Consider the following 17,770-nt stretch of genomic DNA (forward strand, 5'->3'; position numbering starts at 1 on the left):
TTAAAGGCACGTAAGAAAGCCAGGAGGCCAGGCCACGCCCCTGCTCATACCCCTGCAGGGCTAAAGAAGGAGGCCCTGCACATCCCCCGACACCAGACAGCTGCAGCTCTGGGCCCCGGGAAGCCCCAGTCCGTGACTCTGATTCCATCAGCGCGGGGTGCAGGCAGGAGCAGTGCTTTGCCAGAAGCTCCCCAGTGACTCCCATGTGGAGACAGAGAGAGAGAGAGATGGTCTTTGCCGCTCGAGGCAAGTGGACGGCTGGATCTTCCTAGGGGCATCCTGCGGTAAGGTCAGAGGTCAGCCGGCCTTCTCGAGGGAGTTCCTCATGAGAGAAAAGCCTCAGAACTTCCTGCGTCAGAACGGAAGCAGCCTCCGCGCTGCCGGCCGGGGCACCGGGGCGCCAGGAGAGGCCCCATTGGTGAACTTGAGTTTTAAGGCTCGAGATGGCAGGATCTATGGGTCAGCCTTGCCGAACGCCGACTGTCCCCCACAAAGAGGCCCTGAGTGTGGAGGGTCGGCACAGATCGCTGGAACCACGGACGTTCCAGACCCCCACTGCGGCCAGGCACCGAGCCCCCTCCTGGACCAAATACATGAGCATTTACTCTACCTGGAAATTAGAATATGGCTTGATGCGCACTTCACCTTCTTCCGGGTTGCCTGCGCGCTCCCTGCTGGAGAAGCTGAAGGTCAAGACAACAGCCAACATCCAGCAGCAGGAGCCAACATCCAGAATCAGGAGCCTGAGTGATACGTAGATTTCAACCATCCATCCCTCCCCCTGCCCCCAAACCAGTGGGTTTCTATAGGAATGATTTACTCGAATGTAAAGCGTGCAGATGCTCTTTCCACCATAAAGCTTTCCCTCATCCTCCCATCTGGAAGGAAACTCTCAGTTCCTAAACACAGAATCTGCATTTCCCACCCAGTATTACAGTTTCTGGAGAAAGTGCCTCAGAACTTCCCTGGATCTATAACCCGAGGCTACGGAACAAGCAAGTCCACGTTTTATAAATGTTGGCATCCCTTGCAGTGTGACGTCATGAGGCCGCGTGTGCGGCGGACCTTCACTGACTATTCTTTGCTTAGATGGATGAACAAGCAAATGAATCACTTTAGCTGTAAAGGATCAGGGAGAACAGGATCAGAGCTCTCAGGAGACGGAGCACTTTTAAAATATACATAAGTGGCTCATGTAACTCACTCTCAAGTGGGAAAGTCAGGGCCTCCAATCTCTCCCGGTATGATATCTTTAAAAGGCCGCTGTCCCAGCTCAAAGGCAGATGAGGCCACAACCCCCCAGCACAGGCTCCTGCACCGACAAAACTTAGCGAGGTTCTGCCCCGGCTCCCTCCACTGGCGGACGGGCTCCGCTCGGCAGTGGCCCTGGCCTCCCGGTTTCCCACACACGACACCCCAGCATGAGCGTTTGTTCAGAGGCTCATCCTTCTGCCAGGGGACCACCTCCTGCCCTTCCTTCCATCTCTTGGCATCTTCTCAACCAGCCCAGAACTTTGGACCCAAAGTCAGTGAATATGGGTATAAATACATTCTTTGTGTAAAATTGGGAATGAATAGCCCCAGGATACAGGGCACAGAACAAGCCAGTATCTGCACCAGGTCTGAGCTGTATCAAGGGACCACGAAGCAGGTAAGACTAAAGACGGCAGCCGTGCAAATGTCCACTTAAAGCCAGCTGAGAAGCCAAGGTGCTGAATCTAATCTTCTAATCTTAGCCCAGCAGGTAACCTTAGCTGTAACCTATCTGTCTCCCAGCCTCTAAGTCTGTACCACCTCAAGCAGGCAGATGCGTCTGGTTTCCACAGGCCTCTAGAAAAAGGGGGATGACTAACCCAAGATGCTGAATAGAAGAAAGTGTTGTCAAACTGGAGACCGTTTATCCCAACAATAGCACTTATTATTACTCTGAGATTTCTCCCATGCCCGCCATGATTCACAAGCCTCTGGGGACCAGCGCCATCCAGATTACCTACCGGGGAGGCAGCCCAAACGTTCATGATAGTGAAGGGCCACTCGGCACCAGCCTGAGATGTAAAGTGAGCTCTTCACAAATGCCAGTTTACCTTAGGGATACCATGAGCAGACCAGGAGTAACGATACACAATTAGAAGGTGGGCATTAAGGCGTCGGAGCCTTGGGGACTTAGGAGGAAGAGAAGAGGGAGGGGCAAACGAGCTCTCTCGGAAGCAGGGTGGTCTCGTCTTAACCTGCCTGTCACACCGGCGCCAACACGGTAACGGACACGGCAGCTGGCCGTGGGGATGGGCACGCCAGGCTCCTACCTGCTTTCAGGCTGACAGGCTCCCTGGGAATTCTTCCCCAGCTATGCCAGGATGAATGACCCTCTCTAGGAAGACTGCTGGGCTAAGGTCGATGAGCGGAACCCTTCTTTCATTCAGCAAACACACACTGAAGGCTCGCTCTGTGCAGGCAGGCAGTCCCGTGCCAGAGATTTAGCAGTAAACCCGGCAGAAAACTCTAGTTCAGTGCTCGAGAGCACGGGCCCTGGGATCAGACTGGGTCCAACCCTGGCTCTTTCATAAGCGTGAATGCTGGCAAGTTATTTAACCTCCGGGTCTCAGTTTTCTCACCTGTAAAATGGGGACAATAATGGTACTCCCTCTAAGAGTTATCGTGGGGGTTAAATGAGTTAGTACATGTAAAGAGGGAAGAGCAGGGCCTGGCACACAGCACGTGCTAGATACACACGTGTCTGTCATCATCACTGTCCTTATGGAATACGCAGAAGATCAATAGGGTACAAAGTAAAAGTTCTCATACATTAGGTAGTAGTAAGTGCCGAGGAAAAACTAAACAGGAAAAGCGTGCACAACGTGGGGAAGGAGCTGTGATTTTGGATCAGGAAAGGCCTCACGGAGAAAAGTCTGCAAGGGAGGGAGAGAGGGAGCCATGGGGTTTCTAGAGGGAGAGCATTCCAGGCAGAGGGCACAGCGAGCAAAATCTCGGAGGTGGGAGTGTGCCTGGGAGCACAAGGCGGGGAGACCAGAGTGGCTGCGGGGGACGACGGGAGGGGACAGAGGAGAGAAACGAGGTGGGGAGAGCGGGCTTGACCGGAAGCTCACCTGCTTGCTGCACGGACTCCTGGCCAAAGCGGCTCCCCTCCACCTCCCACCCACGTCTCCCGACGACGGCAAGGACAGGGCCCGGGCCGGGGCGCAGACTGACCTGCCGCTGGTGCTGACACCCGATCCGCAGCAGCTGTGCGCGGTGCTCCTCCTGGAGCTGGGCCACCTCGGTCTCGAACTGCAGCTGCAGCCGCCGCTCCAGGTCGCGCAGCTCGGCCTGCTGCCGCCAGCCCAGCCTGCGCACCTCATCCTCACAGCGCCGCTCCAGCTCCGCCTTCTCTCTCTGCAGCTTCTCGCACTTCGCTGCATGGAAGGCTGGGGACAGGGAGAGTGACACTTTAAAAACTGGCCAGGACGCACCGAAAGCGCTGCAGCCCCCACGAGTACCACATCAAGGTGGACGTAAGGACCAAGGCCAGGTCCCCATCCTTCTGCAGAGCTTCACCGTTTGTCAAGTGCTTTCCTCCCTACCACATTTGATCCCCAACACAGACCCTGGATGCTGGGGGTGAACCTGGGCCCTGGGGAGCTCCGGCAACCGGCCCAAGGTCCCCACTCAGCGTGTGAAGCATGAGCTGCGAAGGCAAATCTGGGCTTTCTGACCACAAGCCGCATGTTTCTGCCGCTAGATCAGGGCTCGCTGAGGGTCCACAGACCATGGGCATCACAGATACTGGGTGCTTGTTACAAATGCACGCTCCTAGGCACACCCTGGTGGATCAGAAACCCCAGACGGGAGCCCAGCACGTCAACTCTTCACAAGGGCCACGGTCTCTTACACCCATCAAGGCTTGAGACCCGGGCACGCCTGGAGGCTGGAGACAAGACGGGATGCACGGGATTCTCTGCAGGCTGACATGCCGCATGGGACAATCGCAGAGGAAGTGTGCGTGCGGGTCCTTTCAGTGACCGAGACCTCACCAGCAGCATCCTTCCCCACTGGAGGAAGGACGGGTAACCACTCAACGCCCCTTTGCACGGGTGGGTCGCCCTGCCGCAGTTCTGGTTTGCTTCGCGGGGAGGGGCTGCGACAGCACTTAGAGCTCGTGCCTCCCCTGGGCCAGAGCGGACTGCTCTCATTTCAAAGTCTCTTCCTCAACTGCAAACTGCTTCCAAGAAGGAGAAAGCCTTCCCTGACAAGCTAGTCTGTTTAGGTCCCGTGGAGGTGACGATGCCCACGCACGCGGACATCAAAGTGGACGGACACCTCACTCGCTCCACAAAGACTGGGGCCTCTACGCTCCCTGCTCTGTGCTGCAGTCTGGGGAGGCTTGTCGCTTACTCTGAAGTTGAGTGAGCAGTATCGGTACTGGTTCAGGATAATCTGCACACTAGGGGTGGCTGTTATGATCAGGACCCTTCATCCAAGGTAGTTACATGGCGTTTGAAACACCCTAATCAGAAGTCCCACCCTAAAGGTGCAGCTAATTCAACGGTTTCTTTGCCCCACTCGGCTCTCAAAGGGTTTGTTCATTAGCACAGGGGATGTTTAAAGACATTTGTTCCCTGGCGAAATGAGCTGTGGACGGGCTGGATCTTGCCCTGTGTGCACAGCGTGTAAGAGTCTGGCCAGCCCAGCAGCCTAACGCTGTCCCCAAAGGCCTTCTTGGTCCAGGGCTTCACCTGGCCCTGTGTCCTGTGTCCCATCATTGTTTGGAGGATTCTGACACACAACCGTGAAGAGTTGTTAGGATGTGCCAGTGTAATCAGGGTGTGCTGAGGGTGGGTGGGGGGAACCCCCATAGAGGACGCACCGTCTGCAGGGAATTTTAAAGCAATAACCACACTGACTTGAAAAGCCCTCTGCTTTTTGCTGTCACCTGTGCCAGCAACTCTAAAGCATGTTGGTGAAAAAATACTCCTCCGAAGCTTTTGGTTGGTCTACGTTCTAAGCAATTGCTACAATTACCGTCGAGGTTTTTCAAAGCAATTTCTGTATTTAAAAAAAAATCACAAACAGAGAAAAGTCGGAAGTACGGTACAGGGACATTATTGTCCAAATGACGTTTTCCCCCTGAACCATTTGAGAATCAGAGGCTGACTGCTGTCTCATCAACCCCGAATTCCTTAGCATATATTCCCTACAAACAAGGACATTCTCTTACGTAACCACAATGCAGTCATCAAAGTCAGGAATCAACACTGATCCAACAGTGCCCTCCAATGCTCAGACCCATTAAAATTTCACCAGTGGTCCTAATAATGTCCTTTCTAGAAAAAGGATCTCGTTCTGAATCACGAGCTGCATTTAACTATCCCCAGTCTCCTTTTGTCTGGGATACGTCCTCAGTCTTCCCTGGATTTTCAGGACCTGGACACTTTTGAAGATGACAGGCCAGTCTTTCCATTTGGCCTCTCTGAGCTTTCCTCATTGTTACATTCAGGTCAGGTAGGCCTGGCAGGAATATCACAGACTTGGCACTGTGTGCTTCTCATGTGAATATCAATCGAATCATCTTTAAATTGAAATTTCTTTTTTCTAATTGTTTATAGAGTGAGTCAGGAAAGTTAGGCTTCTGACTGATTATCACGGCGTTATCCTGAAAATGATTTTGTGGTATAGAGGGGGGAGTGTCACAAATGCTGGGTGTCAAATATGCTAGGGATTCCCTTGAACATATATCTTATTGTCACACCTGCTGTGAGTAAATCCTTCCGGTCAGGTATAGGTACCTCAGGACGAATGGCTGGGCGTGCACCGGGCTTCCCACCACAAGTAGTGAAAGGGCGTTTTGCTCGATCGCTAACAAATACAGCAGGAACAGCAGACTCGGGCTGAGGCTTTCTGGTCCCTGGTAGTGAGGTCACGGGAGGCTACAGTCCCCACAGAAAGAACCTACCAGGAGCTAAAGGTCACAGTGGCTCAGGCCTGGAGGTGGTGGTGAGGAATCACCTGTTCCCAGGAGTCTGAGCCCCGGCTGAAACAGAGCTCCAGCTTTCCCCAAAGACCCTCCAACTTGGGGAAGTTATTAGAATTTCACCAGGGACCCTAGCTAGTGAAAAAGCTATCAGGATCCACAGACTAGGGAAGAGGTGTATATATAAAGACAGGTTTATCCTAGGGTGACTGGGTTTTAACAGAACAAAGACCATGGAACGTCCATTAAAAAACAGTGTTTCATGGATTGAGACAAAGCCAGATTGAGGCCAACGGAGAAGCACTTAGTTACACACACAGACACTCTTTTTCCTCTTCGTTTCCATCATGGTTTATCACAGGAGACTGGATATAGTTCCCTGTGCTCTGCCCATCCTATATGTAATGGTTCGCATCTACTAACCCCAAACTCCCAGTCCATCCCTCCCCCACCCCGCCAAGGAGCAATTATTTTACCTACATTGGGGGAGGGTGGAGTGTCATCCAAAACACAAGAATGGCAGGGGGCGGGCACAGGGTAATGACGGGTAAGTCCCGGGCAGCGAGCCCCGGGGCGGGTTTCTGGGTGCATGGGGGGCCTCTTTGGAGGGTGCTCTTGTTTCCGTAGAACTAACTTCCTAGCCGTCTTTGCCCCATGCATCCTGCCCCGGTGGATGGGATCAAAATGAAGCAGTGACAACAACATGTTTGTTTGTATTTAAAATAGGTCCACAAAGTGGTGCAGAGATGAAGCATAAACAGCCCAGAAACATGAGAACAGATGGTCGGCACCATCCATGATTCAATACGTGCAGATCGAAGCAGGAGATGTTGTCCACCTATGAGGCTGATCAAATGAAATATTCTGATAATACAGGGAGGGTCTGAGGAAACCGGCCTTCGAGGGACCGATGGGGGGGTATAACTGAGAGCTGCTTTGGGGGGCACAAGTATCTTTCAAAATTTAAAAGCTAGGGATGGGAGCTTGAGAAGGGTGACAGCCAAAGGATTTCTTTTTGGGGTGATGAAAATGTTCTAAAACAGATTATAGTTACAGCTGCATAACTGTGACTATACTAAAAACCACTGAATTGTTTTCAATTCACATTTTAAATGAGTGAATTTTATGGTACGTGAATTATACCTCAATAAAGTTCTTACCAAATATGGAAAGAAAATCTGCAAAATAACATGACAGGAAAAATATCTCAGGGGATAAATTTAGATGTTTTTGTAGAGGAAAAGTTCACGTTTGAATTTTGAGATTCTGTGTAACAATGATGACGATGTTTGCTGACAAAATAAAAATTCCACCACTACACTGTTTTATACGCGCGCACACACACGCACACACGGATATCTGTGGAGCCTAAGGGAACCTGAGAACCACTCTTACTGTTTCTTAACTAGAAATAGCACATAAGACTCAAATGAAGATAATAAAAAATGCTCATCATGTATTTTTCTTTAACAAGTACTATTTTGTATGGGAAAAATGTATTTGTCATATACTAATATCAGTATCTTTAGGAAATCAGAACAGTAAGTTGACTATATAGATCGCATAGATGGAATAAAACAAAAAGGTAAAGAAACGAATAATAACAAATCAGTTACATTGGAGGAAAAATTAAATGACACCTAACTTTTAACCTAACAATTTCCCAAGGGCACAAAAAATTTGGTCAAGGATGACTACTACAGCACGATTTGCGTTCAGGAAATAGTGGAGGGCTAGTTAAATAAATGATGATAAATCCACTATTCACATAGGACAAATCCTACGTGCCATGGGATACGGGTAACCAGTAAAAAAATAAGGTGAATCTTTTCATGTTATCCTGGAATGATCTGTAATACACCGTTAAACAAAAAAGGCCAGATGCAGAAAGAGTATGACCGTGTACTTCTACTTGGAATGGAAATGCATCTGTATTTCTGACCCTCCCTTAGAGGCTGTGCGTTTCAGTTACAGGGATCACTGCCCAACAAAACACCTGCAACAGTATGTATTTGAGAAAATCCTATTATGTGTTTTCATATCTTATGAGTTAAAACATTTTTAAAAATTACTACCATGACTAAGGAGAAGACTAGGTTTTAAAAGGTTATGTAGCCTGTGGTCAGAAAGGACAGGACTTTTCCATCTAACGTGCGATTTTATTTGTGTTCGTGGCAGGATGATTCATGGGCCTGGCACTCTTTTGAGGGGTCAGAAATGACTGATTTTCATCCGACAGCTGTCCCTGAACTGTACTGTTGCCTTAAACAAATCATGAGCTTGGCAGGCCTCAGTTTTGCTGTCTATGAAGTGGCAACGTAATCACTTTCCCACATATAGCACCAACCCCCAAATTCCCAAGCGCTATTATATATGAGAGGTGACACTTCTATTCTTGAAATGACCCCATGTCATAAGCCCCAGGCCTGCAGAAGATATTGGATAAGAAGCGCAGCTGAGGCACCAGGGAAAGAGCTCCAGTAACAGAGTCCCTAAAGAAATAAACATCCTCTTGCCTCTGGTAAATCTTGAAAAATGTATCTATTGGGGCAGATAGGGATTAACGTAGGCTAACTTAATGGGTAACATCTGGAGTCTTGCTTTCATTATTTCTATTCATGAGAAAACATTTGGTACTTTATAGTGTGAGAGGCAAACACCACAATAATAAATCCCTAGAAACTGAGAAGCTGAGAAAATAATTTCTAAAAGAACAGGATTATGACAGGCCAGGAGTATTATGACATTTCTAATTCATAAGCGTGAGTTTGAAAAGCAAAAACAAGATTATTAGTCTGTTGTACAGTTTTAAATCATGGAACATACAGATGTACGTATGCATGAATAGAGAGTGTGTGTACCCAGTATATACATATATACCACAGTTCATAAATCAAATGAGAGAGAAAAAAACCCAGTGAGTAAGATCAATTTTCTTTAAACAATTGCCCCAAATGTCCCTTGAATAATTACAACTTGTTACTGGTTTACCAAAGAGGCAGCAAACATTAGTAATTACAGCACTACACTTAAACTGGAGAAAATTATCTGGCTCTAACTCATGATAAAGCATGAGGAATGATACTATACTGCCTTTTATGTCACAGGAAGTGCTTTAGATGTAACGATCATAAAATAAGCCATCTAAATATGAAGGAATGAGACTGTACACAAATACGTGGTACTACTGTAACAGTCACTGTTACGGGCTCAACTGTGTGCCCCAGAATCTATATGGTATATTTATTATATTATATATATTATAATAGATATATTATATATATAATATATATAATATATATTACATTATATATAATATATATTATATTATATATAATATATATTATATAATTATATATATTATATAATATATATTATATTATTATATATATTATATTTATTTATATTTATATTTATATGTTATATTTATATGTCCTAACCGCCAGTACCTCAGAATGTGACCATGTTCGGAGACAGGATTTTTACAGAGGTCATTAAGTTAAAATGAGGTCACTAGGGTCAGCCCTAATCCAATATGACTGGAGTCTACAGGACACAGACACCTGTAGAGGGAAGGCAAGGTAGCCATCTATAAGCCAAGAGGAGAAGCCTCAGAAGAAACTAACCCTGCTGGCATCTTGATCTCAATTTCCAGCCTCCAGAACTATGAGAAAATTAATTTCTGTTGTTTAAGTCCCCCAGCCTGCGATACTTTGTACGGTAGCCCTAGTAAAATAATAGTATCGTTACATAGTGACAGGACATCTCACAGTAGATAAAAGATTAAGTTGTTTCTTTGAGAGATGGGGAGTAATTGAAAAGACAAAATAACTTTCAAGGAAAAAATGTAATTTAAAAATTACCCGCAACTCACTACACAAAGAAAATGAAATTTTCCCTTTGTGTTGTCCCTTCATAGCTGTTGCAGTGGTATGACTTCTGAATATTCTGTTAGGAAGTTTCCATGTCTTCCTAGTTAATATTTTTACGGCTACCTTGTACTTTCATGTGGACGCACCGTAATTTACATGTCCTTATTGTCGGACATTTGTCTTGTGTCACTCATATACTGTTCTGCTTTGTTCATCAGGGCACATTTCTAGGAGTAGAGTTACGTGGGGTTAAAGACTGTGAGCGTCTTTGTGAAGCTTTTTTGGTTTTTTTTTTTTTTTTTTTTGATGGCAGTGATCCTGTAACAAATCAGTGCCCACCAGGCGGAGCTATAATGCCTGGGAAAGCCCTCTGGTGCCGAAGGTCTCTGTCCACACTTGTCAAATCACAATGACCCACAGGAGGCCGCAGGCTCAGTCCATGAAACGCGCTGCCTGAGATCCTGGCCACACTGCCCTCTACTGCCCCGCTCTCTCTTTCTCTTTCTTTAGGACCTTCTTTTTGATGAAAATGTCAACAAGAGAGAAAAGGAGGGGCTGAGATGGAGGAAAGGTTCAGAGACTAGGAGTAGAAATGGGAGTGAAAGAGCCAGGCGGAGAGTCCTGGGTCTCCTGGCATCTTTGCAGGTCCGTGCGGTATCCCCAGGGCCCGGTCAGAGAGGCAGGTGGAACATCAGTAGACAGTAATTGAATTTACTGAGCACCTGCTACGGGCCACGCCCAGTTCCATGGTGAATCAGACACGCTGTCAGGTGGGCAAAGACAGACGCGGGCAAAAATTTTAAACGGCAAAAAGTTAGATCGTGAAAACCTGAGACAACTGTAGTGAAGGACGTTAAATGAGAGCAACGCTAGGGAAGGGCTAGGGCCGGGGTCAGATTCCGGCGGCCGGCGGATGAAGGAGGTGCCGTAGAAAACACCACCCAGGTGGATGTGAACGACGGGGAAGGGGCGGCGTCCAGAGAGCTAGAGGTAGGGGTTTCGAGGCGCAGGAACCGCCACAGCAAAGGTCCGGAGGTGGGAACACTCGGCTCACTTAAGGAACAGGAAGACAACACGGGGCTCGAGGACCCGTGATGGAGCCAGTGGGGGGAGGTGAAGATGGAGAGAGGCGGGGTCAGATCACGCGGGGGCCCGTGGTCCCCGGAGAGGAGTGGGGATTGTAGTCCTCTAACTGGAAGACCGCCCTCCCCCGCCCCCGCCAGTCTTAAACTGGGGAAAACAAGAGCTCATGAAGCTTTTACAAGAGCCCCCTGGTGGTTGCATGGAGAATTGCCCGACAGAGGCAAGGAAAGCCGCGCGGAGGACATATCTGGGGTCCAGGCGGATATAACGGTGCCCGGGACTGGGGATGCAGACTGGTGAGGGCTGGATGGGTGTGCGAGGCATTTGGGAGGCACAGTCACCTTCATCTGCTCCTGGATTGGACGAGGGAGGTGAGGGAAAGCCAGGAATCGGCATCGAGGATGACTCAGGCTATTGGTCTGAGCGACTGGGGACGGTGGTGCCGTTTAAGGAGAGGCAAACATCAGAGGAGGAGTCGAACCGGGGAGAAAGGCACACATTAGGCACCAAATAAATCTCTACTGAACTAATAGCCGGATTCATGTACATATAAGGGCCCATGGTTCACAAACGTTATGGTGGAATTCACCTCTGGTTCGCGGTACTCAAGAAGGGCCCTTCTGGATGCTGTCAATTAGTATGAAAAATGTGAAATTCAGGACTGCTGAATTTTGACAAGCCTTGCGACACTTCAATCATTAACGATAATATTTCATTTCGCGTGGGCATATGCTGTGGCCTATTTTATAAGTGTTGAAGTCTTAAAAGCATGAGACCTCAGGATAAACTCTCATTATTAAATCTCCCCCAGTGAGGCGGGCACAGGTTGACAGATGTGCTTCCCTACCTGAGGGTGTGTAAATGGTTCGGGGGAGAACACGAGAGGCATGGGATGCAGTAAGATGAAGGGCACTTTCTAGCTGCTAGGCGTTTCCAATGCTATGGAACAAATACGGAAAGGTTTCTCATCAAGGTGGCTTTTTAGAGTGCATTAACATTTACCTGGGGGTCAAATTTTGGGAACACGGCCTCCAAACTGGATGACTATATATATATAGGAGCCTCAAGATCCCCAAATATGTGTCCTGAAGTGCCCACTTACACCCCACCCCTTTACAACTTAAACTTCCACACAGTAAGAAACCCTTCCTGCACACTGAATCCGGACTGTCAGAGTTTCCAACAGATTTAGAAGGAGTGGGGAGGGGTTGGGGAGTGAGAGCCCAGAACAGAAGTGGTCAGATGACACCCGGAAGGGACAGGAGACAAAGGCAAGACTCAGTAAGGCGGGGGAGGCAGAAGGAGCCCTGGTCTCCAGGCCAGCCTCTGTCCCAGGCTCTGCGGACACGAGCTGTGGGAATTTTGGCAACTCACTCAACCTCTCTGGGTCTCCACATCCTTATCCGTAAAATGAGGTGGTCAGGCACTGTTACAGGCTGAAGTGTATTCGCCTTAAAGTCACATGTTGAAGCCCCCATCCCCAGGACCTCAGAGTGCAACCCTATTTGGAGATGGGGTCTTTGAAGGGGTGATTAAGTTAGAATGAGGCCATTACAGTGGGGCCCTAGTCCAACATGACTGGTGTCCGTACAAGAAGAAAAGCCACCAGGGATGTCTCAGAGGCCAGGTGAGGACACAGGCGGAAGATGTCCTCCCAAAGGCCAAGGACAGAGGCCGCAGCAGAAACCAGCCAGCCCCCGATCTGGACTTCAGCCTCCAGAACTGTGGGAAAACAAATGTCCGCTGTTTAAGCCACCCAACGTATGGTATTTTGTTATAGCAGCCCGAGCGGATGAAGATAGGCACCTTTAGTGTTAAGCCCCCTTCCGCCCTGGCATGCTAGAATTCTATGGATATTGGAATGGTGACCAAGGGTCATCAAGAAGAGTTTATATTTGCCCACTGTCCTCTCTTGAAGAAGACAGGGAAGGGTATACCATTTTTATGATGATCTCCCTCCAAAATGGAGCCCTAAAGAGAGAAGCTTCACCTGCAGAGAAAATGTGCTTTGCAGAATGACTCGGTGCCCAGCGACAGGAGACATTAGTAGCAATATCAACGACTGACGTTTCTGTGTCTTCATTTATGAAGCTCTTTAACACACAATATTAACTTGTTTAAATCTTTGCAACAAATTTCAAAGCTGGGGGAAGCCAGCATTTTTGCTCTGATTTTATAGAAGAGAAAATGGAGGCTCAGAGGGGTTAAATCACTTGTCCAAGCTGACACAGCGAGAACTCGGGAGGTGGAAGTCCCTCCAGGTGCTCTGAATCTCAGCAGTGCTCTTTCGAATAGTAATAGTAATACTGCTCTTATGTTTTGGGAGAATGGAAACAAAGAAATATAAGGAGAAACAGATACAAAAATCCCAATTAGTTTAAGGTGCTTTTCGAGTCATAAATTACTTTGTGCCATTTCTATGTGTTCCTTAAGATAAAGGATGAGCCTTTCAACAAACGGATAATGACCGATCCTGTGTGTGAATGTAATTGCAATGCTTAGAAGTAACCTTCTTGGTCTGAGAGGAGAAAAATGCAAGTATGGGGGCAAAGGAGGAAAGAGGAAATGGATGTAAGAGGATGGTTATAATGATGAGTTTTGAAAAGAGAAACCAATGCCATCTACATAAGACCTAATAACACCACTGCCCATAAACAGGAAGCGGCTTTCTGGGGAGATGATTCTGCACAGAATCTGCTCTTTCCTCTCCTCCAGGTTAATTTGGGCTGCAAAGCCGGTGCCGGCTCATCTAACACACCATGGGAGCCGCTCTGACGGCTGGCTTTGAACAGGCCAGATAGTGGGTCCAGTGAGCATTTACTGCTTTTAATATTTTTAATATTTTTTTTGTCCTGTCCAAAATGGTATTGAAAAATGACCCTTTAATTTTACCTCAAATTAATATTTGTTACATAAATTGAACAGTGAACATTATCTCTAGGTTGGACATCCTTTTTAGAAGGCGTTTTCAATGACTTCCTGAAAAATGTTTAAACAGAAGCTTCAGTTGAGATTTTGGACCCCTTCTCACTGGCTAGAACCCACCCTACAGGGTTCTAACCAGTGAACTCCTGTGACCCTGTCCCTTCCTTAGCTTCCTAGCTGGCGGGGATTCCACGGCGTGTTGCTGACCTCCACCCTCTATCCCAGTTTGGGGGCCCCATTCCCCTTATTTGCTTTTGGAGGGGATGGAGACCAAGGGGCTGCTAGATAATACATCTCAGTCCATTTGATGGTGGTGAGTTTAAATACTGTCATTCCCTCCTTTAGGATGTCAAATGCATGGCCTGGATATTCTGTGTTCTCCATGGGATTTGGGACATTTTCTCGGAGGTTTTCCCAGACTTATGACTCTTTACTTGTTGTTCGAGGGTTTATCGCTTTTAGTTTTGCACAGGAATGAAGGGTTGATGTTTGAAATCTACAGAATCTAACTTTTAAAGAGGTGTGCATTTCCCCATGAACTCGTCCCATGTGCATTTCCCCATGAACTCGTCCCATGTGCATTTCCCCATGAACTCGTCCCATGTGCATTTCCCCATGAACTCGTCCCATGTGCATTTCCCCATGAACTCGTCCCATGTGCATTTCCCCATGAACTCGTCCCATGTGCATTTCCCCATGAACTCGTCCCATGTGCATTTCCCCATGAACTCGTCCCATGTGCATTTCCCCATGTGCATTTCCCCATGAACTCGTCCCATGTGCATTTCCCCATGAACTCGTCCCATGTGCATTTCCCCATGAACTCGTCCCATGTGCATTTCCCCATGAACTCGTCCCATGTGCATTTCCCCATGTGCATTTCCCCATGAACTCGTCCCATGTGCATTTCCCCATGAACTCTTCCCATGTGCATTTCCCCATGAACTCTTCCCATCCTTTTGCTATACTACTTCCAAATACATCAAGTCGACTCCAAGGAACAAAATGGACCACCTCGAATTATTTCTACCCACCAGTTTTAAGCATAGACACAGAAGAAGTTAAATTTTTAGGCAATTAATGATAGCTCAAGAGTATGTTTATGATGAGCATTAATACTTGTCTATTACTCTATAGACCCCGTGCAGCCTTCCTCTATGGACGCCCATCTCAGCACAATGCCAGGCCCGGGCAGATTTCCATAAATACATGCTGGCTTGAAGAGTACCAGGGGATCACTTCCCTCAGAGGAGACAGCGGCCTGGGCAAGCCACACCCCTTTTGAGTTACCCAGGGCCTTCTCCAGTTGCAGCGAGCAGGGGCTACTGTTCGTTGCGGTGTGCAGGCTTCTCATTGCGGTGGCTTCTCTTGCTGCAGAGCACGGGCTCTAGAGCACGGGCTCAGTAGTTGTGGCGCACGGGCTCTAGAGCACGGGCTCAGTAGCTGTGGCACATGGGCTTAGTTGCTCCGCAGCATGTGGGATCTTCCTGGACCAGGGCTCGAACCCCTGTCCCTTGCATTGGCAGGCAGATTCTTAACCACTGCGCCACCAGGGAAGCCCATGGCTGTTTCTTTATGCTAGGTCCCACCCTAGCATTCATGAAGGGTGGGAAATATTCTTACTGTAATATTTCAGTGATTCTATGTACCCCCCCCTCAAAAACAATAAACAGCTAATAATAGAGGCCAGGCACGATGCTGAGCCTGGCACTTACTCTGAATTATCCCATTTCAACCTCACACTAGAAGCTGGGAGGTAAGTCCTAATGCAACCCCCATTTCACAGATGAGGAAACTGAGGCTAAGAGGGCTTAATCTCCTGCACAGGAGCATTGACTAAGACCAAGTCTGTTGGACCCTGCAGCCCATGCTCCTGCCACAGCACTTGGAGGAAGGAGGTCTTTAACTCAGCACTGTGTAAAGACAATAACAGGACTGACCAAGAATGACTGAACCTCTTCTGAAATAACCGAGGATTTTACTTCACTGAAATACGTTATAACCTTTCTTAAAAGCTATAACATGGACCTCTGATATGGTCCCCAGATGTCCCCTACTGGGGATACCCACAGTCTTACTCAGGCCCCCCACCAGCACAGCCGGGATCCTGCTGGTCCAGAGCCAAGCCCAACCTCTCCATACTCATGCCTGTGTGCGCGGTGACTCTGCCTCTCTTACAGGGTCTCACCTCCATCTAACAGCTGCCTCCCACCCCAGCCTGTCATGTACAGTAAGCACTGCCCGACTGGTTCCTTATTTATTGCTGGAGATTGTAAGCTCTTTGTGTCTCCATCACCCAGGAGCCTTTTGTACACCTGAAACTAACAACACTGTAAATCAACTATGCTTCAATGCTTTAAAAAGCCAAAAAAAAAAAAAAAAAAAAAAGAAGAAGAAGAAGAATAGAGAGGCAGACATGAAAACAGAACCAAACAAAAACGCCGTCTCAGAGTAGGTCTGGGAGGCACGTTAGACGCTCTAGCTAGAGGCGAGTGCTGTTTTTGTCACAAGCATTTCTGGTTACTGATGGTTTTTAATCGGGGAAGTGACAGGGGATGGACGCTAGGGGCAGGAAGGAAAGGAAGGGAATGAGTGAGAAGGCGTTTGCAAAAGGAGAGATGAGGTCACTACAGGAATGAAAAGGAGAGGACAGAAGTAGGACGGACCTCCGAGCTAGAATCAACAGAACCTGGGACTTCCTGGACATCAAGCATGAAGCAGACGCAGAGGCAGAGTCGGCGATGCCCCCCATTTCTGTACCGGTTTCCTCTGCAAACTGTGGTGTCAGTAACTGAGCTTCAAACTGTGGTTGAGCCTACCTGTCCCCCATCTCCCTTTCTTTCTTTTATTCAAAATACTCTCTAAGTGTTAGCAGAAACGGATGCCCTGCTGGACACGCCATCTTCCAGCCTCCCTTGCAGCTCCATGGGGCCACACGACTGTCCTTGGGTCAAGGGATGTGAAGAAGTGATGTGGCAACTTCTAGACCAGATTCTTACGAGGGAGCTGCTTGCCCTTGACTTTCCCTCCTTCTCCTTCCCTCAGGCTGAAACCTGGGGCTTCTTGTCTGCGGACAATTACACGAGAGAAAAATACCCCTGTTTCTTATTTATTCCATTGAATCTGGGTGCCTTTTTGTTACAGCAGCTTAGCTTGTACCTGAAATAAATCAGGACTGTGACAGGAGAAGTGGCGATTTGGTTCTGCTTTGAAGTGGGGAGCGTGGGGTACGTGGAGACGAAATTAATTGCTCCTGAAGAGCTGTACTGCCTGTGGTTCACCAAGAGGTGACCTCAGGAGAGACCAGGACTGGAGCCATGGTCTCGGGAGGGCACTGCTTAGGGGGTAGCTGAAGCCACGGGGGTAGATGAGATCACCAGGGAGACCACGGAGAGCGAGGAAAGGGGGCTTAGGACAGCATCAGGGGCAAAGAGGGATTTTTAAGGAGAGAGCCACTAACTTTATTTCATGCTTTAATCATTCACTGCCATGTCTGCTTTTCCAACTAGTTACAAACTCTTTGAGTTCTTGGATTATAGCTTACTGACCTCGGGACAAAACACTGAGAACACGTTTGTGCGAAACAGGCACTCAGACACCTTGAGGGCGGCGCCGCACACGGTTCATATTTCAGGAACAGAAGCCAGATCATGAGCACGAAGAGGGCGGGCCGGGTGGGAGTGCGGCAGCCTTGAGAGCACCTGCGTGCCCAGGTGAAGGGGCCGTCTGCCGTTCAGCAAAAAGACAAACCGCGCAGGAAAAAGTGGGCGACAGACGGCTCGCGGAAGATATCCAATAGCTAATTAGCACATAAAAGTGCTCAACTTCCTTAGTGGTCAGGGAAGTGCAAATTAAAACCACGATGAGATATTGTTCACACCTGCTCTAACGGCGAAAACAACAACATAACTGACAACACCGAATG

General features: G+C 48.2%; 1 protein-coding gene across 3 annotated transcripts in view; it reads right to left on the reverse strand.

Annotated features, from left to right (window-relative positions):
• The window catches only part of MTUS2 (microtubule associated scaffold protein 2), a gene marked incomplete at its 5' end in the record, with an annotated part of 327,280 nt that overhangs the window by 17,907 nt on the left and 291,603 nt on the right, over nucleotides 1–17,770 (reverse strand). For all 3 annotated transcript variants that reach the window (XM_082675664.1, XM_082675666.1, XM_082675665.1), the window contains one exon: nucleotides 3,208–3,422. In XM_082675664.1, the coding sequence (XP_082531790.1) occupies nucleotides 3,208–3,422 (215 nt within the window). The remainder of the gene's footprint in view (nucleotides 1–3,207; nucleotides 3,423–17,770) is intronic.

The sequence above is a fragment of the Grampus griseus genome (assembly GCF_964374135.1).
Source record: "Grampus griseus genome assembly, chromosome: 18".
Taxonomy (NCBI): domain Eukaryota; kingdom Metazoa; phylum Chordata; class Mammalia; order Artiodactyla; family Delphinidae; genus Grampus; species Grampus griseus.